The sequence below is a fragment of the Ptychodera flava genome, chromosome 14 (genome assembly GCF_041260155.1).
Source record: "Ptychodera flava strain L36383 chromosome 14, AS_Pfla_20210202, whole genome shotgun sequence".
Classification (NCBI taxonomy): Eukaryota; Metazoa; Hemichordata; class Enteropneusta; family Ptychoderidae; genus Ptychodera; species Ptychodera flava.
In genome coordinates this window covers 34178247-34203370 of record NC_091941.1, presented here as the reverse complement: position 1 = coordinate 34203370, position 25124 = coordinate 34178247, and the positions used below count along the sequence as shown (strand labels likewise).

The following is a 25124-nucleotide window of genomic DNA, read 5'->3' as shown; positions in this document are numbered from 1 at the left end:
AGTTTGAACAATTTCATGAAATTGTATTTGTGACCAAAAGTGTATTGCTGTGTCAATGACATAAAGTTTGTAAGCTGAGGCATGTTTCAACACATTTATCATCATATGATCATCATTTTAATAAGTATGTGCTTTGGTGGTAGTCGCCGTATGGCCTTGTGTGTCCGTGAGGAACATGGCATAAACAACTGGTAGCATAGTAAATATTCTATAGTATCACGGAAGGATGTCGATTCACACTGTAAAGTGGACTGATTCCCTGCAGATGTTGTTTCCATGTCATTTACTGGTCCAAATTTATTTCAGAGCAGTGCAAAAGTAGGTCATGTGGAAGCGTGGCATTTAAATTTGAAGTGCTGTCCAGTATTCTGGGTAGTCAAATCCCAAGAGGAATACAATCTCACTGATAAAGCTGAAAGGGTTGCAAGCTGATATCTGATCATTAGTAAACTTGTCTAGACTGTAATACATGTGATTAAGTGCGCCATGCCGGTTGGCCTACTTCATGTCAACCTTGGCTCGGGAGATGAAGTCTTTGCTTTTTTAAAAAGGTTCATTACATACATTTGACATTGTGAAATTTTAAAGTTTTATTGAAATCAACATGTATCTGTATGGATTGGTGGTACAAGTATACCAGTTTAGTTTAGAATGCAGTTATGTGCTTTCATACTCAGTGAAACCAAAAATACAACCAGCATCATATGTTCAATTTTCAAACTGGTCCTAAAATGGCAAATATGAAAATTGAACTACTATGGCCAAGAATAAATCATATCACTTCTATATAATCTTTTGAAATCAATGGCTAAATATTACCTCCTCACAGTTGGCTGTTAATGCCATAGGGGGTGGGTACTTCATGCGTGCTCATCAGTCTTGTCAGTCATGCCAGATCTTTTATACATGGTTATAAAACTGCTCAAGCTGAGCCAGAAATAAGCAATCGTTCGTTCAAGACATTAAAATACCATGGATTGTATTGCACAAAAGTCATAAAACAATAACTACTAAAGTAGATCATTAAAGAGTTAACTACCTAACATTCAAATGCTGTCAACTGCCGTAAGTATCGCAAAGGCAGATACGCTATACATGTGTAGAAATCAGAAATACATGTAAGTGCTTGGCTTGTTGAAATGACCAGGATAAGCTGGCATCTCGAAATGTGCAGAAGATGCTGTCACACTAAACCTAGAATTGTTCCAAATAAGAATTAACAAACCTGACGGTGACCACAAACAACCCTTTAAGTATAGCACTAAACTTGAAATTAGCCTAGCTTAACAAAGTCTGGTCCTTGATCAGTGCATTCAGAGGCCAATAGCAAAGAAAATCTGTGTTTCCTTTTTTCCACCGAGATCTTTCATTAAGACGTTGGTTACAGTCAGCATTATCTGTCATACAGGGAACTTATCAAATTCCAGTCAGAATTATATTTCAGATATTTCAGATATTTATGATTCCATAAATTTGTTGCATGATCCTGTGTAAAATAAATCTGATTCATTTTGCTCTTCTGTGATTTGTACAGAGAAATTTGTGAAGTCTTATGTAGGGCATCATGTATTGCTCTTTTGATTGTGTTACGTTCCGCCGCCGTTTCATTGAATGAAGTCACAAAAAATATAAGATACTAATTTTGTTCATGGCATAGCTCTTCATTGAGAGGGTTGTGTTTGAACACAACTGCTGTCATTTTGCTCCATTTGAATTCTTTCAAATAAGCTGTTTTTAATCTGAAGCAAGAATGCCATAGGGTAAATGGTTTGCTACACAATCTCTGACACACTGTTTCCTAGCCTTGGATATAGTCAGTTGGTTCCTCATGAACTAGATCACCCTGCAGTGCTTTACATTCTGGGAATTCAGAATTGTCTTGCGGATACTCTGTTCAGGGAAAGATTTCTTCCACAGGAATGTGCTTCGTTTGAACATCCTTGAGACACAGTGCCAGCTAGACTAGCATTTTGATTAGGGATGGATCACTCAGCCAACATCAGGTGTCACAGTTATCTGTCATTTCTGACTTTTTGATCACAAGGAACATTTAAACTTATCAAAACTTAGAATTTGAAACTTGCATTTCATTTTATAATGGCCAGTGTAGATTTGTACAAATGTGAATAAAAAAAATGATACAATTCAAGATATTGACACAAAGATTGAAAGCAGTCATCAGCGTGTCAGCATTGTGTTTCGAAATGCTCCTGAGCAGAACTTGATTGTGGTGACTTCTGTGAAATCTGTGATTGGTACATTCCATCCTGAACAGGGATATGGTTAGATGAGCGTATCCTTTGGCAGCAAATGACCCGCTTACAATCCTTACGAAATGACTCGTTGATGAGTGCATAAATGATGGGGTTCAGAATAGAATTGATGTAAGGCATGAAGTATTCTAGCATGTACACGGTGAAATGTAGCATCGACGTTCCGTGGGCTCTATGCTGCCGAAAACTGAAGTAGATTTTCAGTATCAACCCGGGAGTCCAACACACTGCAAAGACAATGATGACTAGCAGTAAGCGTTTTGCAACGATGTAGTGAGTTGAGTGCAGTAGAGTGCCAACAATTGTGTTTGTTTGGTTTTGTTTCCTCAATGAGCAGAAGATGGCCATGTATGCAGTTATAATGACCACTAGGGGGATGAGAAAAACAATAGTTCCCTGGGTTAAGGTGAGCAAGAGCTCTGTGTTCAAATAGTCGCTTGTAATCGGGTGGCAGTATGGCCCTTGGTGGAGGAACAGAGACGGCAGAGCAAAGACAAGAGACATGATTAACGTTCCCACAATAATGCACCGTGCTTTCTTCTTGGTGAATTTGGGTCGTAGAGGGTAAGCAATCGCATAGTATCTATCCACTGAAATTCCCACAAGCAGCCAGGACGTGCAGTACATGGACTGATTCCAGAAGAAGATAGATAGCTGGCACTCTGTGTCAGTCACACTGCGGTAAACGTACACTGCTTCAAGATGGATGTGTAGAGGTATTACCACCGTACAGACCAGTAAATCCGATGCTGCTAGGCTGCAGAGAAAGTAGTTTGCGGTCGAGTTCTGGTCGTTTCCACGTTTTAAGCAAACCACGAATACCAGAATGTTCCCAAGCATTCCCAGCAGCATGATCAGGCTAAGCAGAGCCATCTCGATGTACTGGTTAACGAATCCCGGTCGGCGAAAATGCGACGATGGCACTGTAACATCGTTGTTGTTGTTACTTCCAAACGTCAGTAACCAGTGTTGGGTCAGGTTCTCCAAAGCGGATGCTGTATATGGTTCAGATGTGTTCATGTCAATCTGACAAACAGAAACAAAGTAGAAGAAAGAAATGCTTGAAAAAGTGTTCATCAAATGAGGATTTAAATGTAAAGTTATCAAACTTTAACGAAGTGTAGCAAATTTACGGGCCTGTGGCAAAAAAATCTTATAACTTGTTGATACAAATGTAAATTTCCAAATAAAATTGAAAACAGTGCATTGATCTCAACAATGTTGTAGGAGAGACGTGGATGATAGACGTGTTATTCAACAGTGTTGTAATGTGATATCGTTCAAGGCATCTCATACTCAAATGTCAGATTCAGTCAGGATATGATGGTGACAATAACACGGCCAAGCCAGGTCTCCCTCGTACTAATCTCTTGATATTGTCAGCAAACTTCCATCATGCCAAGGTTTCCAAGGAAAAACGGCGATGGAGAGAGCAGTCTGTTATTTGATACTTACCTGTTGATTCATTAAACTATGATGAGAGACACGCCATGGAGACCGGAGAATGCTTTCATTGCAAAACTGAGTGAGGTTACACGTAAGCTGTGATCATCAAGTGGTTGCAGTCATTACTCGTTCACCCTCGGGATGATACACGGGTTGTTTGGAGGCATCTGAAAATAAGTCCAGAGTTGTCGCTATCAGCTCAGTGGAGGCAATCGAGTTGTAGAGTATGGACACAGGAAACGCTGATTGGCTGATTAAACTGAGTTTAGGGCAGTCAATTAGAGTCGGCGTGATAGCTGGGAGTGCATATAATCCATACTAAATGCATTCTTTGCGGCAGAGATTTGGTTGGCTTGCCACAGAAACATTCTTGGTAGATGATTTTTTTAAGCCCTGCGTACACACCAACTCTTTGGCATAGCAGCCTTTGCAATGGTCTTAAATTAGAGTTATTTTTAGAGAGATTTCTAAAATCCCGGCGAGAAACATCTGTCTTGTCACTAATGCATACCAGGGGGTGTCTGATTCTAACATCTACTCTTGTCTCCCAGGGGGTGTCTGAGTTGTAATGCAAGGAACAGTGTTTGTGACCTGTCAGTTGGGAACCTCTCTGACCTTTTACTGAACACTTAGCAGTAAAAGGCATCAAACCAAATGAGAATTTGAAAAAGCTGGTCAAGAAATTGTTCCTGTGAAGAAACATTAGGCTAGCAACTGCTCTGTGACTCAATGCTAGGAATGCTCCAATGGACAAATCTCTGCAGTGGTTGGTGTCTGTTTCCTAAGAAAAGTCTGCTGAAGAATTTTAAGATCATGCCACATCAAATTCATCAAAATTTACAAGAGAGTCAAACAACTGACAGTGCAGTCTTGATTTCAATAATGAGGGAAGTGTAAGGTTGTGAAAAGGAAAATACCATGTTTGAGTTTTTGCCATTTTGCAGTTTTCATTCCGAGTTCAGTACAGATTCATGGAGTTTGCATACAGGCGATGTGCCATTCATCACAGATGATAAGCTAAACGATGTTTTCAAAGATGTCTACGCTTACGATTAGCAAAATATTACCTGACCACAGAAAGTGCCTCCCTCACATTACATTGCTTGGTTGTGAGGCAGAAGCACTGCAAGAGTGCCAGTGTCAGCTTGATGCATCTCAAAGTTCTTGTAAGGTTTCAGTATAATAAGCTCAGCCAGCAGAGAATTGATGCTACTCAAGTGTATTGTATTGTTTTAATGTTTCCAGTGAGTTGTATCAGAGCAACGTTGAAGAGCAAGCTGAATGTACAACGCTTCAACAAGTTCAAATTTAAATTTATCTTGATCTGTATAGCAAGAAATAGAGATATTAAACATACAGATATCAAGTTCACATTTAACTTTAATGCTGATTATGTAGGGTGACAAAGTAGAGATATCTGATTGACTGTACTTTGACATTCTCTTCCATGAATGGAGCTTAGTTTTAATTTACTCAAACAATGATCAAAGTTCATAGTTCGCCTCTTGTATGGATCAACAAGGGTGGTCAATAATTTGTAGCAAAAAGTACAGCACTGTTAATGAGACTATGTAATCCTGTTTCCACGAAAAGTGAAAAGTGTCCTTGTTTTCCCAGGGTATTGCTGACAGGTATCGACATGGCCGTCCCATCTAATTAAGCAGTCGAGGCAACAGTTGGCCTCAAGCAATTCTTAAATAAGTGAGAGATAGAACTCCCTAGGAAGCTAATTGTTAGCACCCTAGTGCATTTCTTGGAAGTCCCAGTGCCACAGGAAGTTTTCTCTGTATGTGTGACCACAAATGGTTGAAAGTTGACACATTGTTGTGGGTTTAATACCACTATGTGAAGTAATTCAAGTGTCTTGAATTCACACTAAAAATTGTCCTTCATGAGTCTGAATAGGCATTCAGTGTTACACGCAATATTGACTGCCCGTCTGATCTGTAACCTGTAGGTCTGCTCTCAGGTATCTTAATTGCTATGGTAACTGCATTGTCTGTTTCTTCTTCATAGGTTTTTCTGCCATTTTGTAAAAAAATTGTATTGAGGGTTTTGTAAGGAAGGGACAGTTGCTAACACTTGCTGCTTGAATCAAACAAATTAATACCAGAGCCAAAGTTGTCATGTAGCTTTTGATAGTCACGTATATTAAAAGGAAGAATAAATGTATTGGTGTGCAGGTATAGGTCAGTGTCATTACATTGAAATGACTACACACTGTGTGGAAAACCGCAGAGCTCAATATTCTTTCCAATTGCATTATACAACAACCACAAGAAGTCACTGATATTGAGAAGTATGGTCAAGACAATGCTATCACATTTTGTTTCATTCTCATCTTTTCCAAGGCCTTACACAAAAAAACTCTCACATGGCAAAACAATTGTATGTTGATTCTTTCATTGCCGTATACAGGTGTTGTTGTCTACTGATAAACATGACAAATTGTGTCATCGTACGTCTTCAAGATTTATGAGAAAGTTACAATGCTCGCTCCTCCAAATATTTGTAAACTCATATGTTTGGTATATTTGCTTCAATATGTAGCCAATAACAGTTTCTCTCTAGCCAGAACAGACACACATCCAGTAATGTGCATCCATGCAAACCCTCAGAAATGTTTTGGTTTGTTACAGAATATGGCAAAAATCACTCTGTAGTTTTATACCTTATCTCAAACACATGCCTTGTTTCACCGAGGTACATCCAGTCTAAACTGATTGATAAAACAGCAGAATAGGTGACAATTTGTGAATGCACCAATCACTGGAGTTTTATAACATTTTATTTATTTATCTGTTTATTTGTTTGTTTATTTATTTATTTATATATGTTTTCTTTTACTTCTTTTTAACCCATTCTAATGTTTTTCTGCATTTAGCCATTGTAACATTCTCCAATGAAATGAAGCAATTGGCTTCAAGTATGTAATAGATTCTCTGATGGCGTCATTGCAAGAGACTTGCAATATTTATCAAAATTACCCTTGGGCGTATAATGTACCATGCACTGGTAATTTTGAATGAGTGGTTTAATTGATGAATGGTCATCTTGTTCTGTCAGGGGAAGTAATTTTTGTTGAACTCCATAAATGGTCCCTGAGTTGATCACTGTATATTTTTAGGATTACCAATTGCATTCTTAAAATTCATAAGAATTGTGAATAGGTGGTTGTATTTGGTTGTGATTTTTGTTACAAACCCAACAGTTGATAATTTCATGCACTGGGTGCCTTGCTTCTTAAGAATGGTTCTCAGTCTGATTTTCCAGCTACAGAAATTGTGCAACATTAGCAAGTCTGTTATTCCAGCTACAGAATTTGAGCAAGCTTTTGATATGTTTGTAAATCAATCAGTGCCGACTGCAAACCTGTGTTGAGTCATGATCAAAGGTTGCCTATGAAAATTGAAAGGCTCTCTGCAGTGAGTAGTAGTTTAATTATGGCATATTGCCAGCTCATGAATTGCAGAAGGTCCGTCTGTAAGCTACAGATGTCGCACAGAGGGTGTTCAGGAATTGGCTCAATGGCAAATCACATGTATCATATGCCACATGTACATACTGTGAGCATGATAGAAGGCAAGGAAAAGTAAAGAATGAAGCCAATATGTCATGATGTCTCTGAAGAGAGTTAAATGTAATCTATCAGACCATATGAAGAAAACAGTCTGTAATATTCCAGTGCATTCTAAGTATCAAAGTTACTGAAGCTTTTCTGTTTGTTCTCACTGCTTGGAGAAGACTTCATTGCTGGTGCAACTATAAGAAATTGACTGTGCCATGTAATTCATTTTATGGCTCTTGGTATCTTAGTTCCTCTGAAAATAATGTTGTGCATTTTTTAAAAAGAATGAAAAATGTGAGTCAGACAAAATATCCCTGTAAATCATTTGTATTAAAAGTATGATCTTTATTCTAGTTGTAATAGAAGTCAAATCGTTGAGTGAAATATGCTTTCCTGTAATTTTCGTGTTTTGTAATGTCATTTGCAGTTTTGCAATTTATAATCTTTCAAAATATTTTGCTGTGCTAATCCCATATCTTTCGAGATATTTCTTACATTAACTTGTCATATTATTAAATTTAACCATGAGTTAGTGGAAAGCCCTTCATTTTTACATCATTTGTGCAGTACGTGTGTCAAGCCAGTTATGTATGCACATGTGGCCAGTTGCTGTCATGCTGCTCTCGACAGAAAATTCTGAAGTGTTTGTGAATTGCTTGATACGCGTACAGTTCACGGAAGAGAATATTCCATTCACTTATTCAGACTTTCAGTGATGTAATATATATTATGATACATTTACTGTCGCAACATGATCTTCCTAGAAACACTGATCTATAAGTGATTGTTTAAGTATTTGCTGTGTTTCCCAAGAACACACTGTCACCTTTATTTTATTTGCAGTGTATGATAACTGTGTCAAAATTGGCAGTCTACAACCGAGGGGATAAGTGAATGATAAACAAAAGTGGCAATACGTTCTGAAATTGTGTCTGACTATCTTGTGTGTATATTTTCTAAATGTTTATATTGCCGCTTTGCATGACCTACAGTCAGATACAAATCACAGGGGCTTTAATGCCAGGCTGTATATATTTCAGATCCGAAAACTAAGTGACACGTACTTGTATTTCTATAATCCACACAGAAAAATCCAGAGATTAGAAATCTGTTCTGGCAAGATCAACAGTGAATGTTGAGCCAAACTGATAGCAATCTGACAATGGTTTTTATAGAAACTATATCAAGAGTTCACCAAACCAGACAATTGTACTTTTTTCAGACGATGGAGATAGCAGATTACTCTGTTGAAATGACTGAGTATGGAGTAGAACTGATTGAAAAGTATGAATAATTCATCAGAAGCTTGGAAGCTGTGAGTCACAATTGTTTGAAGTGTGCAGGTTGCTTGCCTGAAACCTCAGACTCAGACTGATAGTACAAGGTACAGATGATTGAATTGAATGATAGTATACTTCCAGTTTATTCCGTTGAAAAGGATTGCGGTTTGAAAATTTATGGTTGACAATAGATGGTCTAGCTGTGTCTATGCCGTGGAATTCTCCGTTTACTATCCACGGCAACTGTTGAATCATGTGCACTCTTTTTGTGTGTGCTGTGATTAATCGTAGTTTGAAGAAATCTCCTGCCAAGAGGTTAGGAAAAAGGCCGCTGGTGTGCAGTATTGCAACAAAAACTGTATGATGGATTATTATTGATCAGTTTGTGATTTATCGCTACAATTGCTGCATGGTGTGGGACTACATATACACTCTTTCTCCAAAAAGGCTATGTACATATAATTTCTTTTATGTATACATCTATATTTTATCCATGTTTTAATGCTATTTTAATTTAAACTTTATGGCACTTTAACAAGATTGTCGTTTGCCAATTTCGCTCAAATATATTTCCTGTTCCAAGGTATCACTTGAATATGAATAGTATTTCTCAAATGTGCCTGGACAACATATCTTCAAACTTAAAAGGAGGACAAACATGATCCATTTGGCTGCTGTACAGAAATATTGCTGCATGATGGCTCTTACTAAAACATGTTGCTCAATGCTGAACAAATCTATGTGTATTAGAACACCACTGATATTTCATTTGCCCTTTGGTAGCCATGTTTGAACTTATCATGAAACAAATCAAACCGCATTTGTATTGCGTAGTATTTTGTCCATTTGTGAAGTTTGAACAAAATCAGTTCAAACATGTTGCAGTATTGGCCTGTCATAGACAAAAAACCAGCTATTCTTCCTGGACCTGGCAGGGAATAATAAAATAAATCAAATAAGATCACAAATTCTTTAAAATCTGCGTATACTATGTCAATAGTGATATTTTCGTAAGTGAGCCAATTATATGCCCATCTGCACAAGGAACTGAGTAATTGCGTTTTAGTGTTTCATTGAAATCTAAGACTGCTACCTAGATATTTCATGACATTCAACTTGCAATAACAGCTTCTTTAATAACTTGCATATCAAAACTGTTTGATATACTTACTTACATCATCAAACAATATCAGGAGCATTTTTCTTTGAATGTCTTGTAAAAACTGAATTTTCTATCTTTAGTAAATGGTTAATTTGCTGCTGTGGCCAAAAAATAAAGTTTGTTGACACGTACAGTGAGAGGGTATATCACAAAGAGCTCAGTAAAAAATGGCTAATGGCGATCCACATAGTTCTTTAGGATCCATAAATATTTGTAGTAACATTCACATGTATCTGTGTTTTGTGGAGTTTTTTGTGTCATTTCTCAGCTAATTGTTTAGTGTCTATAAATGCAAAGAGCCTGAGGTGAGATGACACATGTAAGAAATTGAAAATTATTGTAAGCAAAAGAAAACAAACGATGGATCAGTGACAGGTAGCTGGTTACAGTGGAGACTATTATCTAGAAGGCAGCTCAGGTATCATACAAAGCACAGCGTATTTTTAAAAAGACATATTTTGAAAACGAGATGTACTGTGATTGCAAGGTGTAAAGGAAGTGCAGGAATTGTTTATGCTAAACCAGTTTAAGGTAGTGGAGAGCTGTAAAATCATATGTTGAAACATTAGAAGCTAAGAATTTGCCTCTGTAGGAGAGACAGAGAGTGAAAAGTCTGGTAATCACCTTGATGAAATCTGCCGAACATAGCAAAACCAAGCCAAATGTTGTTAAGAGGATTGACACGTACTGTACAGCAAAGAATCAAACAGAGACTATGATTGGTACATTGGCTACAGGAGACCCTAGGGAGACATTCTTTAGGAAGCATACAAATTTCAATTATCTGGCTAAACAAACTGGAGTACTTTGACACAGGTACGACATGTATAAACTCCAAGGTCCAGAGAAAAATGAATGCCTGTGGCACAATATCTCAGCAGAAAAAATGAATGACAAAACGACCTTGACAGCTATTGTCAATTTATAAAATTGCACAGTAAATTTTGTCAGGTCTCATCAGTCAAAAAAAGGCGATTTTGTCAAGACGTTGTAGTGGCTTTTTTATATTGTTTCGAACTTTCTCATCCCAAGGGCAATAATATTGCAGTTGGTGCATGTATATGAATGTTGAAAGATAGAGGACAATAAGCATTATGACCCAACTTGATGGTCTATTCCATTAATTTGCATTATATGTCTTACTTTAACCGCACCTTGAAAGAATGATCAGGCTGAACGTCTTGTGAATAGTAAAGTCACATAACAAGACTTTGACATCATCCTCCTAGGTTAAGCTGATATTGATTTGAATTATCGGGACTTTACAGATTATTCAGGTCAGAGGAATAAAACTGAAAAACAATAAAATTACTATACAAATCGAAGCAACTGAAAGATGAAAGACTTAATAAAACAAAACTTACATGGAGAGAGTCTCTCAGGATGTGTCCATCAAGTTTTTCAGCCACTCAATGCGTCCAATCACCTGTGTAATATAGCTGGAGAAAACGTCACCGTGCCTGGATAGTGGAAACCGTGAAAGGAGAGAGAGTTGTCAGAAACAGGAATGGCATACATCAATGTCTGATGGTTGTATATCAGCCACTAAGCTTCTGCTCTTTGGTTCTTCCTTTATCTGGGGTAATGAGGTATACATTAAAATGATACTCCCATAGGGCAGTAAAGCTGTATGTAGTTCACCCTTGGCTTTGCTAGAGCATTCCTCGTCACATCCACCTTACCTGGGAAGAGCTGCATGCCACTTGTTTCCGGATCTGTTCATCCGCATGAGTGAGCAAGTGATTGCACTGTAACAGCTCATACCAGTTATTAGAGAAAAAAGACTCTACAATAGATCTTGAGCTTTGTTCAAAATTCAAGGAATTTGACTCAACTGCTCAGATCTCTCTTCACAAATCCTGATAACTTTGTGATGAAAATCGTGAGGAAAAGATGTTCAATTCATCAATTATTATAAAATATCGAGTATGACTGATAAAGAAGAAATGAAAGTCAACTACCTTACTTAAGATGTGGCTCTTGATACAGTTGTAAGAGAACACCGTCAACACTGGTCAGCAATCTGTCAAGTACACATCTGTCATGTATTGTGACATTTAATAATACTTTGTACAGGTTAGAGGGTGTACATTTCCAGAAACTTGAATACCCATATGCAATATCCAATGAGTATTTTTTACTTCATGCTAGGTGGTCACTTCATGTAAATCATCCTGTGTGTCAAATTTGTTCATAAAGCTGGATCAAGGTATTTCCATAATACTTTGCTGAGTATACCGTACATTACACATGATATCCTCCTATTTCCAAGCTTTCGATCCAAGAAAAGGTGTCTTTTTATATTCAAAACTTTCATTTTCTTTCCCTCATGCCAAATGCTGCCAAACTCCCAGTCTTTCTCCAAAGCTACCGTGGTATTAAAATTCACACTTGCCTTGTTGAAAGCAGATCATTGAAATATTCCCGATTTTTGATACACTTTCAGTCCTAATTTGCCCCAGGTTTCATTGATTCAACAAATTATCCATTTATTATGTTTATCTACAGTCTCAATGTGGATGTTTATCACCGAAATCTCTTTCACTCGAATTTGTAATATTTTTGAGATGTCACAGCACAGAAAAACACATTTAACAAATTCAAGTAAGCTGAAAAGACAAACTGTCCATGCCACACTGTCTTAATCTGGCCATAAATTTATTCAGTTACTCAAACTCCCATAGAACATGTCATCTGTTATGACTACTGATTTTGATAAGGAATCAGAAATCTTCTCAACTCCTGCGTGACAACAGTTACAACAAGTTTTTAGAGTCATTGATGTGACAAGAGGTACCTCCATACTAGTCAAAGCTATATGTTGTGAAAATCTGTACTTGAATGACACAGAAATGTTTTTTCTTAAGTGTTGATATTCATCCAAATTTCACTTATTTTCTATTAGAAAATGTGCACATTTCATCTCATGAAACTGTTTTGCTGATGGGATGCTCTGTAACTCTGCAAAAGTATTCAAATCGACAAATTCAGCGTGGAGATAAAATGGAAAAATCTTTGCATCTTGAGGTTAAACGTATCACAAGTCCCACTTCCAGTGAAGTGCTGAATTTTTAAAACCTTTCATAATGCCACTCTTTTTTGATATTCCGATAATTATCATCTTGCTGTGGGGCAATTGTAGGCTGTCGAATGAGAAAGTTTCTTCACAGTAGAATCTTCCCCTTGATAGCAGTGCATATCATTTCAGAATATGAATCATGTGACACACAATGGAAACATGATAGAGACATTATCTGCAGCTTTGGAAACCCAATCTGCCTTTAAATGCCTTGAAATCGCCACGCAATGATTAACTAGCCTTCAGGATTTGTGCCTGCAGTATGTCGGTGATATATGAAGAGCCTTTGTCATTATAAATTATTTGTTGGCACATTTCAAGTGATTTCATGGCATGGATTTCAATAGCCTGTAAAATTACTGTTGATGTTATTAGTATATGTGGATGATTGCTATCAAAATACCATGAACCATGTCGGATCAAAATCCGTTTCAAGTTTGTCGTGGGAGTTTTAAAAGCATGCTATTTCATACTCAGAATGTTTGTTAGGTATTAAATTCAGTTTGACTTAAATGTTAGCCTTTTGTACATCAGGTGATACCATGCAATAGTTTATGAATGCAGACCTGCTGCCTGGACAAATTACACTGGAGATTTAATTTCTGGTATATGTATTATGGACTTTCATTTGACCTTTAACCTCACAGACAATGTGCAGATGGAAATCCAACACAAAATTTATAGAATACAATGTAAGTATCATTTTGTTGAAACAGAGTGTATGTGTTTAATCTTACATGCATTCTTTTGTTTACAAATTTGTTTTTTTATGGGTTTGATGGAGTGCAGGTGTTTTACCAGTATTCTCTATTTTGCAGGTCTTGAAGATAGCGTTCATGTCTACTCTGAAAAAGGCAATGTTTACAGCGCCACACTTGGTTTGGTGGACATCTCAAGGGGCACCAATTCCTACTACAAGTTACAGCTCCTGGAGCATGACAATGCAGCCAGGTATGTGAATTTGAAAATCAATGGACGTTTAGAATTTTTAATCCTTTTAGACGGGAAGACAATATCACTTCATTCTTTAATGAGTAATGACTTACACAATGTGGCAGAGATCCTCATCAGTTTCCCATGATGGAGTAATATTCAAGAAAAAAATGCTAAAATTTCATGTTCACCACAGGAACTTATAGTGATGAATTGGCATATTCATCCCAGTGTTGAAAATAACGTAAGCCTTAGAGTACAATACAAATGGGTTGTACCAATTCTAGTTGGCTATAATTTTCAATATATTATATATGTCTACATTTCACTTTCCAGTTCATGTGCTTATAAATTATTGTATATGTCACTGAACCAATTACTAGTAATTGTTGCCATATATCTCTTTTTTTGCCATTGTAGATGGTATGTGTTTCGTGCGTGGGGTCGTGTTGGCACCACCATCGGAGGGAATAAAGTGGATAAATTCCACAGCAAACAAGGTGCCATGGAAAACTTCCTGACCGTGTACGGAGAAAAGACAGGAAATGACTTTGGAACAAAGAACTTTGTCAAATATCCCAATAGATTTTACCCTCTTGAGATAGACTATGGTCAGGTATGAATTAAAATAAAATGCTTTAGAATGCACCTACACTATACATTCTAAGGTATACATTGAGTAAATGCCAGATATAAAGTGTGGGGGGAAATTTGTGTGCTTGTGCAGTTCATTTAAGAACATGTAAATATACGTGGTTGTTTCCATGGAAATGGGATCAAATTCAGGAGCTGTATTGTGTTTGGTTATGCTTGAAATTAATGAACTGTCATGTGTTTTTAATGTAGGCTTAATATTAATCCAGTAGTTTTTTTATGTTGCCTCCATTTAATTTACTTAAATGTTCTGCCAATCCCACCTACTTTATTTTCCGAATGGTTCATGTATAATGTATGTAGTTGTCCAATTTGTGTGTGGGAAGAATTATCAAGCAAGAGTTGCTTAGCCCAGAGCTTGTCCTGTTTTGATGAACAACGTTGAGGGCGCCACTGAAGGAGCCTTGTGAAGGATTGTTTATGTGTGATTACCACAGTAATGCATCAGAATCAATGCTTTGTGTGATGACAGAACTTTTGTCTGCTTTCATATTGTTAAAAAGCATTTATTAAAGGTAATCATATCACACAATAGTGTAAAAGGAAAAAATCAATTGAAGTTTATGCACAAGTTGAGTTAAATTTCCAGCATTACAAGTAAGATTTCAATACATTTATGACTGCCATTAAGCCTGAAGATTTATTTTCCAAAAGTATTACCAAACAAAAAAAAGACCAATTTTCCCATGTGATTTACAACAAGTCATTTGCTTATTGCATGTCATGGCTGTGAATTTCAAAACAAGAGGGATGAACATGAGAACAGCAAGTTCAGTAAGAGTTTAGTTTCTTTCTATTGTTTCTTTCCTTTTGTTGGCAAATAGATCCAGTCATATCCTTGACATGAACAGACCAAATGACTCAATGTTTATCAATGAAACATTTCATTGACTACCGGAAGATGTGTATCATTTACAAATTGAAGGGGAGGGGGATTTGATCAGTGGTTACCAAATGTCAACATCAATAGCAAACTTCCTTCCTAGAAGTACTGTAACATTTGTTCATGTCATTGTCCTTCTGTCCTTACAAACAGCTCTAGATTCTGTGGTCAAATTTCCTGTTTCCGTCCAAGTCTCCATGACAACTCTGTTTCGTCTTTCTTACAGGAGGAAGAGGATATCAAGAAACTCAACAAGAAAGCGGGCAGTACATCCAAACTGCCAAAGCCAATCCAAAGTTTGATTAAAATGATATTTGACATCGAAGAGATGAAGAAAACTATGCTGGAATTTGAAGTTAGTGTTAAAAAACTGCTGATATGGCCGTTTGTGAATTTGTCTTAAGCCAGTACTCTTAACGAAAATTATCTGATTTCAAAATCGTAAATTTTGTGAAATTACACAATGGTATGTTTACAAATCAGAGTCCTGAGATGACACCTTGTAGTGGACTGTAATAACAGTACTCGAGTTCACCACAGCAACAGATGATTTTACAATCATTAGTGAATGACACTTTCATTCGTCATGGAGCAATTACTTCCTTGAACCCCAAATTCCTACAAAGAGCAGTCTCCAACCAACTTCAGTCGCTGTTACTTTGAGGGTCCCTGGCACAGTTGTGTTGTTATTCCAACAATCATGTAACAGGGTGTTGCATTGTGTCCTCTTCATTGGCATAATGAATTCCCTGTAAAGCAAAATTTGTATTCTTTGGTTACACTATCAAGTACAATTGCTTTGAAATCTTCCATAAGTTATGGTCTTCTTTCTCCTTTTCATGGACAAGATTGACCTGAAAAAGATGCCTTTGGGAAAACTGTCGAAGCGTCAGATTGAAAGTGCATATGCTGTCCTCACAGAATTACAGCAGGTTAGTTGGTTAAGATTCTTATGTCGTAATTCCTGAAAGAACTCTTTCACTTCTGAGTAATCTTGTATTGACATTGCAGTTTTATTGAATTCTACTGGTCAGTGATCAACTTTATTATGCAAATTTGTTTTTAGCACTTATGCTCCAGAATTGTTTATAAATGTCAGCTTTGAAAGTGACACCACAGATATTGAATTGACAAACATAGAAAACGTGTAGCATTTGCTTTCACAAATGTTTTTCAAGAGAACAGTGTGAAAAAGATGTTTTTGATTCTTTGTAGTTGGTTGGTCAGGATCCGACGAGTGCCTCAGCAATATTGGATGCATCCAATAGATTTTACACTCTGATTCCACATGATTTTGGAATGAAGAAACCACCTCTGCTTGATTCAACAGATATTATCAAGGTAAGGTACAGACCAATACTGATGAAGTTTGTTGATGACTTTCCCAGAAACAAAATACTGAGGTGTTGTTATCAGGCTGTACTTTAAACCCTTCAGCAATCATTCTAATGATGTAAATTTTTGTTTCCAGTGTACCGGTACAATATACAGAGGAAATACATGTATTTCAGTATTTTCTTATTTGCCCAGTCCAGTTAGATTTAATCTGCAAAATTTCTGTCATTGTCGATAAAGACACAAAATCATGAATTATGAAGTGATATGTATTTCATCATTGGTTCAGCATAATCTAATTTCTTAAAGTACACCAGCTTGATTGCCTTAAACCAAATAGAAATGTAAAAAATTTTGTTGAAATAGATACTGCCATGTGATGAAAGGGTCAGTACCACTGCAGGATGATGTGATTTGTTACATGACAGTTGATTGGCTGAACACACGGTAGATTTATCAAGGTGGCCTTTCACATTTGGTTCTACAAAGTAGCTTTCCATATTTACTGAAATATAAATGTTTTTAGAGGCTTTAGCAAATGTTCTTGCATGAGAACATATTCCTCACTTACTTTGACCGATAACAGGGCATACAATATAACAGGGAAATCATGTGTGTCAAATCCATGCAGTCACTCAGTGATTGCAAACCAAAATTTCATCATTTTTATCTTTCAGGCCAAGACTCAGATGCTGGATAATCTCCTTGACATTGAGGTCGCATACAGTTTGCTGAAAGGTGGCGACAGCACAAAGGATCCTATTGATGCTAACTATGAAACTCTGAAATGTCCAATGAAGGTAAGAATGAGTATGAGATACAGTATAAATGCCAGAAATCTTAGCAACCATAAGATCGTCTGATTGCTAGTTTATCTTTCTGTGTCAATCATGTAATCAGCCAGATAATGTATTTTGATTTTGCATGACAACCATATTATGTTTAGGCTTTTGTTCAAGGTATATGCTGTAAAAATTGGATACTGTCATCTTCGATGATAATCTTAGTGTGTCAAGGCATTGTTATACGTCTGTACGTCTATACATCTTAGACAAGAAGTTTCTTCTTAAGTGCTCCCTTTTCCAAAGTTTTTCACTATTTTAATAGACCTACTTGAGAAACTGTCACACTCCTAGCTAGTGGACAACTAATTCTGTGTAGTTCACTTGAGGGGACAACTTGACATACTTTATCTATATTTCATCATGTCTGTTTCAATATCTATATTTCATCATGTCTGTTTCAATATCTATATTTCATCATGTCTGTTTCAATATCTATATTTCATCATGTCTGTTTCAATATCTATATTTCATCATGTCTGTTTCAATATCTATATTTCATCATGTCTGTTTCAATATCTATATTTCATCATGTCTGTTTCAATATCTATATTTCATCATGTCTGTTTCAACTTGATGTACAGGTGATGGATAAGAAGAGTGACATGTTCAAACTGATTGAAACCTACACCAAGAACACCCATGCTGCAACACACAATCAGTACTCATTGGAATTAGAAGAGGTAAGGATATCTTTCACAGTTTTCAATCATGTGATATTTTCATGTGAAGTGCACAGTTCACACCAGGTTTCTCAGTCTGGCTTGTTCGCCCAATTCATCCTGTCATCTATCTCCCCTTGCTGACTGACAACAGAGTTTAATATTTGTGAGATGATGTGTTCTGGCGCTGAGGATGACAGTTGTAGTTCATCAACAGACCCATCACATAGTCACATGGTGGTGGTTTAAAATGTACCCAGTATTTTCAAATTTGTTGTGGTTACATTCAGAAGACAAAGACAGACTATCAGTAAAACATTTCAGAGTCATATTATGTGAATTACAGAATTTATGTTGATATCTTGGAATATCAGAAAATTCTTGCTGCCTGCATGAATTTGTATAGTTTTCATAAACCATCACTAGGTCAAAAGATTATCATAGACCTTCATTTTACTGTCCTGAATGTAGGTCAGTTTCCAAAGTCTTAAAGATTCTTTTGTTTTGTCTGTCATGTCAGGTATTTGAATTGCAACGTCAGGGTGAAAGGTCACGCTACAAACCCTTCAAACAGTTACACAATCGTCAGTTGTTGTGGCATGGCTCACGGACGTCCAACTATGCTGGTATACTGTCACAGGGATTACGCATTGCTCCACCAGAAGCACCTGTGGTAAGTTCTCATCATTTCTACTGGACTTCCTATATGAACACTGAAGTATTGTGGGTACAAAAGTGATGAAGCGTTTGCTTTAAAACTGTGTATTTGATTTTTCCATCATGTAGTATTTCATGAAATGTGATGTATGTTAATGTTACTAAACCACTCCATGAAAATTATGCATTTTAATCATAGGCACCAATAGGAAAAAAAAAGATCTTGAGATTGTCTAGGATAATTCTGAAAATGAATGTTGTCAAATTTTACATTTCTGTTCATTGATTGTTTTCAGACGGGTTACATGTTTGGTAAAGGTGTGTACTTTGCTGACATGAGTTCAAAGAGTGCCAATTACTGCAGGACAAGTCCAGGTAATAACGTTGGTCTTATGCTCCTCTGTGAGGTTGCCCTGGGCAACATGTATGAACTGACCAATGCTAAGTCTCTCAGCAAACCACCAGCAGGAAAACACAGCACAAAAGGTAAGATTTTATCAATTTAACCGTTTCACCACCATGGTTTGGCTTAAACCCATTGTAATCAAAGGTGATTGTGGACCTGTTTACAGAGAATCAGAATATGTACTTACGTATGACCAATTGAATGTGTTCCTTGTTATGTATTCTTCTTGATTATCCCCATCTTGTACACCATTGAGAAAGCTTTTAGTGTTGTGTTCCATATTGTACCATGGACAAACTTCATCCATGAGTTAATGAAAGGCACTGTTTCTGTAGTTGCTAGGCATGTTTCTATCTGCAAGCCTTAAATTTGTAAAGAAATCAAATTAGTCATCAGTTGATGTGATGATGGGTGTAATGGATTTTAAATCATATGATGATAATATTAAATTCCTCCAAACATGTGCACACTAATATTTCATGAAGTTTTAGAGTCTGCATAAGGTATATTGCAAAATCTTTACAGAAGCAATGAGTTTTCATAGACCTCAGTTATGTGCTGTACGGACGAAGTCAGAACCCTATGTTGAACAACCTCTATCTACAAACAAAAACTTTATCCTGTTTGTAAAGGCTGCTCTGTATCAAGAAAACACTGTCTGCATAGTCAGCTTTCATTGATTCAGTGATCATTAGGTGTTCACATCTCATGTGTGAAACTTGAATTCTGTGCAACTTACACGCAAGGCAAAGGCATTTGTGTACAGTCATACTCATAGTAGGAAGGTGGTGAGATTAAAATGAAATGCTTAGATGTTTATCTCTATGACACGGAGAGAAAGACCAGTTGTTTTATTGCAGAACTGAGAGAGAAAACTGAATATCAGTCGGCCATTGCAACGAATGGGAGACTTCTACAAATAGAAAACATTTACAGTCATTAAATGCCACACTGCTGTATTTGCTTGTTGGTGAAATCATTATTCATGAACACTGAATTTGCACATTCTCACCTTACAGTCTGGCTTCCTTGAGACACTTCTTCATCGTTCACAATGGCTGTGTATGTATTCCTTATAGGTATTGGAAGTACAGCGCCAGAGCAAAGTGCCTCTATGACTTTGGATGATGGCGTTGTGGTTCCTTTGGGAAAAGGAACTACTAGTGGAACAACCAGAACAAGTCTACTTTATAATGAGTATCCTTTTACACAAATTTTCATTGAAATTTGTCGACTCAGAGACAGAAATCTATCCATGATCTGTGTTGTCACGCCTTCACCCACCACTATTACTCAGTTGTCTTGTTCTGTCACCCAGGACACATTCTTGTCTCACTTTCACCCATGACTGTTAGGTCATTGCACTCTTGCCAATGACAATCACTCTTTGTCTCCCTGACACCCATGAATGTCACCCTTTGTTGTCACACCCACATTAATTACAGTCACGTTATGTTGTGACTGCGGTTCCTAACTGTGTGACGGTCAGTCTCTGCTGTTGTCAGTAACAGCTGTCAGTTGTGCTGTGTTGTCACAGTGTCTATCACTCTATGGCGGCAAAAATTCATACTTCACCTGTAGATGGGGCTGTTACTCTACAGTGAGTCCGTGTGAGTACCGCTTGTAGAAAAGACATACATGTGATATTGAAATATTTCTAAATAGTGTCAACTGCATGATTCATGGTAAGTATAAATCAAAATTACAAAGTCACAGATTTGGCACACTCCATGATGTACATTTTGCTGATTATTTGTCATTTTGTTTGTCATTATGCTGTAAGAATTGTGTCCTTTTCATATTATTTCATACTTTCTTGAATTGATGTCTGTTTATGAAATCATTAGTGATCACGGAAGGATCAATTGAAGGTGAACAAATTTCTCCAAACAAGTTTTTAGATTGTACTTTCCTTAATGACCAATTTCAGATACATTGTGTATGATGTTGCACAGATTGAAATGAAGTACTTGTGCCAGATGAAGTTTAACTTCAAGTCCTTGTGGTAAAAAAACAGATTTTTCTACTTCAGCAGGTGTACTTGATCTCAGCATGCTGACCAGATTGGTCTTTGGTCTGGTCAGATTTTGGACAACGTCAATGCAAAATTCGCTCAAATTTGTAAGGCTTGTTCTAGATGAATAGAAAAAGCTGCTTGATTTACAAAGAAATGACCAATTGTCAACATACCTTCAATGTTTGTAAACTTTTCATTTTTGCAAGATACAAATATGCATGTTTGGTGTTAAACCATTTTCAAATGTGAGTTCAAATCTGAATACCTCCAGGTAATTTAACATCAGTGAATCATAGTTTTACTGAAGAAAGCACCAAGGATAAAGTTTTGCACTGAATCAAGTGTGCATATGAATGACTTTAGAGGCTACTGTATTGAACCAGGGTATACCTAGAGCTGGTGTAATCATTGGATGTACAGTCAGATGAAGTGACATTTGAAAAATTGCCTTTCAGTGAAAAAGATTTGTTACCTGTCATATATCTCCTTGTGATCAAAGATAGAAAGTTACTGGTAATCTAGTGTAAGAGCATTCTTCAATGAAACAAGTAAACATGAACACATAGTATGAATAGAATGTAGAATGTAGTTGACTTGACTCCATCCCATTTGTATCCTGATCACACAAGAGCAACACAGTGAACTGTGTGTGTACACAGTACAGCCTTGTGAGACATGCGTTGTCTATATGAGCATTTATCAGCCTAGGGGTTACTTATTAAAACTTGAAATCCAGTGATATTCAAGAATGTTGTATATCTTCTCATGTTCTCAGTTAAACCTGATTCAGTTCAACATTTTGAAAAGCTGGAGTTCAAATTTATTTTGCCTGTTTGTTGCTTTTTTCATCGAATAGTGTTTTTCCATTTCTCTCAATAAAGAATTTTTTTTGTTTCAAATCCTTTACTTAACTGCCCTTGATTGAAAAAATAGCTGTTTGTTTTGCCTGATTTAGAATTAATCTAGCCTGTGCATGAGAACCAATTACGCCACATTAGTTCAGATCATGTGCCTTGCTGTTCACACTTCTGTTTCAAATGTTGTTGACTTTTTTCTTGCGAGTTTAGGATTTAAAACCATCTCATTTCACTGTGGGAAACAGCCTTGAATAAACAGAAAATGCTGCAAATAAATCTATGCTAGCTTAGCACTGCCAAAGTGTACATCTTAGCTGTAACTATTGCCAGACCTTGCTGGAGGAATAACTCCATTCATTGCTACTTAAATGTATACTGTCACCGCTGGTCAGTTCATAGGGGTCAATGTAGAAGTGATTTACAGTTGTGACTGTAATTTTTTAAGATACTACAGGGTCATAATAAAACATCTTTCTCTACAAAACATCCTATTGTTGTTTTTGTTTGTGTTGTAACTGATTAAGTGGAAATGCCGAATGAAGTGACAACTTTCTGATATCGTTTCTCCACTTTTTAAAGTAAATGCTGGTGAGAGGTCGTTGATTTTGTCCTTGCTGTTGTGAAAGTCTTGTTGCATTTCATAAATATAAGTCTGACAGTCTTCTCAACAATACATGAAAAAATGTGAAAATAAAAGCCAATTTTAAATATGCCAAAGAGTTGATGTTGATTTGAAAAGGAAAAAGGAGTCTTTCAGAAGGTCCTAGAAACGTTAATAGCAGTGCAGTGATAGGGTTAGCAAATAAATCATACAGCTGCAGATAGTTGGTGATGTGCTGTATTATACATGAGGTAAATACAGAGACCATACAGACAAGCATGGTCACCATGGTCCCTGCTTACATAAAGCTTTTTTTGTAGGGTAATATTGTTTCGGTCGGTGTTCTTGGTTCATCAGAACAGTGGAATATGAATTTACCTGGTCCATCAATAAACCTAAGTTTTTCTACAGTCTATGGTCAATCTAACAAGCTGTGGTGGATGTTTGCTAGTTGGATGTGTTCATCCATAACTTTGCCTTTCAGGAGTGTTACAGACATCCGTACAGGAAACTCACTGTACAGAGCTGTTCAATATTTGCAGAGGATTTGCTTTTTACCACAATGACTCAAACAAAGGATGACGTTTGCATTGAATCGGACTTGACTCATGATCAGAAATATCCTGTTAGTTTACTGTTTCAGCTAGCATGGTATCACAGTGCTAGTGAGTGGGATTGAGGAACTGAGATGGTATGTAATGAAGTTGGCAAATACACTATGTAAATATACAGTGTTGCATTGACCAGCAGTTAAAGGGGCATAGCTAGATCTACGCATCTTCACACATCACAACGTTTGTTTTCCATGGAATTTTAACTCAAATTAATACAAAAGTTGCGTTGAACATAGACCCCTGTGTTTTTCCAGTATCTGTGCTTTCTGTTATGTCTAATTGGGAATACGCATCTTTAAGATACTGGGTCCAGCTAGGGACTGTGTTTTCAGATCAAGATTCCTTCAGATGGCAATACTCTGCATACTCGCTTCCCTGTTATCATTCCAGAGTTTTCCCTCATTTTATGGCCACCTAGTCATGATTTGTAGAAACCTGTGAAAGTCTCTCATTGTCTGTTTCCTGGTTTGGTGTGTCTAGTCGATGAAAATATCTGCTCTCAAAAAAAAATACAGAGAACTGTGTCTATTTAGAATTATGACAGTTGCTTTGGAAATTTAATTTAGAGTTGTCACATGCTCTGCCCCTTTGTTTACACACTCCACTCCTACACTCCCACACTTAGGCAGAAAAGCAAACCTGGTCTGTAAAACACCCACATCTTTACGTCTTGAAAAATACAAATAAGTTTTTTTAAGGAAGAGCACAGCAATGTAATAGTTTGCAAAGCAAAACTTTTTTTGTAATAAAAGGAAAAACTAGTTGCTGTATTGATCATACAAATCAATGCCATTTGAGGCATCTGCCTGATTAATTTGAAAAAAATCTAAAAACTTAATACTGACTAAAACATTACTAAAATTCTCTGTACAGGTACTATGTATGGACAAAGTGGAAAATAATTTTTCAAAGTTTTTAGGAAATACTTTTTAAAACACTAGTAGGTCTAAATAAAGTTAACAGATAGCTATAAATCATGTGGTGTTATCTTGATGCCAATTTAAAAGTTTGTCCCGGTCACACACGTCCTTGGAGTGTCGGGTGTAGTGTGTTCAGTTTTGTTGTATTCTTTTGGACAATACACGGGACACTCGGAGCACTTGTGTAGCAGGTGATCACAAAAGTGGACTTTGCGCCTACGTACATGTACAGCACAGCGCCAATTTCACAATTTTTAACTTCCTGTTTACAGTTTTAGTCAGCAACGTCTACTTTCAAGATGTTACATATCTGAAGTTGAAAACGTGAACATCGTTTCTAAGGCTACAAAACAATGACTATAGTTAAAGTATGGACCAAGCTTGGCACAAAGCTACTTTTCAGGTACCTTGCACCGGGTACTTTTCAAAGACTTTTGGTCAGAAACTACTCGGAAAATTGGCGAACGAAGCATATGTACAAAGATAAAAGCTAAAATAAAACCAGTCAAAATGCTGAAGGAATATAGTTTACAAACTTTCTGCCGCTATTGACTGAAACATGGAGGTCGCAGCTAGAGTTGGGAAATGACAGTCGGAGCAAATGAACTTGGGTCAAGGTCGTTGCCCAGACTGCAATAACCAAAGCCAAGGTCCGTTCAATTTGGCTCCTTGCTCAAGTTTTCTTCGTTTTTGAAATTCATGGATGATTACAAGGCATTTTGAAGAAAAGTCCAGTGAAATTCGAAATTGCAGTTTTTGATTTCCTGACTTCGAAGAAAATTCAAAGGAAAATTAGGAATGATTCACCTCATTCCGCCATTTTTTGTGGCATCCTTTTGCAAACAAAGCAATAATTTGTAAAATGTAAGACATTACTATAACTTTAAACAGGTGGCTGACATTGTAATTTACTGAAGATGTTGTACACAAATCAG

The 25124-nt window shown here is 36.8% G+C and overlaps 2 protein-coding genes across 3 annotated transcripts in view; one reads left to right on the top strand and one right to left on the bottom strand.

Annotated features, from left to right (window-relative positions):
- Positions 1–22098, top strand: part of LOC139148837 (poly [ADP-ribose] polymerase 1-like) — a 76378-nt gene extending 54280 nt beyond the window's left edge. The window contains exons 14-24 of the mRNA XM_070720267.1: positions 13627–13759; positions 14162–14357; positions 15505–15633; positions 16127–16210; positions 16494–16619; positions 17291–17413; positions 18040–18138; positions 18638–18790; positions 19071–19260; positions 20260–20377; positions 21111–22098. Of these exons, the coding sequence (XP_070576368.1) occupies positions 13627–13759; positions 14162–14357; positions 15505–15633; positions 16127–16210; positions 16494–16619; positions 17291–17413; positions 18040–18138; positions 18638–18790; positions 19071–19260; positions 20260–20377; positions 21111–21189 (1430 nt within the window). The 3' untranslated portion in view covers positions 21190–22098. The remainder of the gene's footprint in view (positions 1–13626; positions 13760–14161; positions 14358–15504; positions 15634–16126; positions 16211–16493; positions 16620–17290; positions 17414–18039; positions 18139–18637; positions 18791–19070; positions 19261–20259; positions 20378–21110) is intronic.
- On the bottom strand, positions 279–11312 carry LOC139150257 (galanin receptor 2b-like). 2 transcript variants are annotated; one of them, XM_070722507.1, is made up of 4 exons: positions 11094–11312; positions 3729–3886; positions 2803–3299; positions 279–2500 (listed from the first exon to the last, which is right to left on the bottom strand). In XM_070722507.1, exons 2-4 carry the CDS (start codon positions 3738–3740, stop codon positions 2446–2448), a joined length of 564 nt encoding a protein of 187 aa, XP_070578608.1. In that variant the 5' UTR covers positions 3741–3886; positions 11094–11312; the 3' UTR covers positions 279–2445. The 2 variants fall into 2 exon arrangements, with proteins under 2 accessions (XP_070578608.1, XP_070578607.1); XM_070722506.1 differs by having other exon boundaries at positions 574–3299; positions 11094–11189.
- Positions 22099–25124: the final 3026 nt, after the last annotated feature.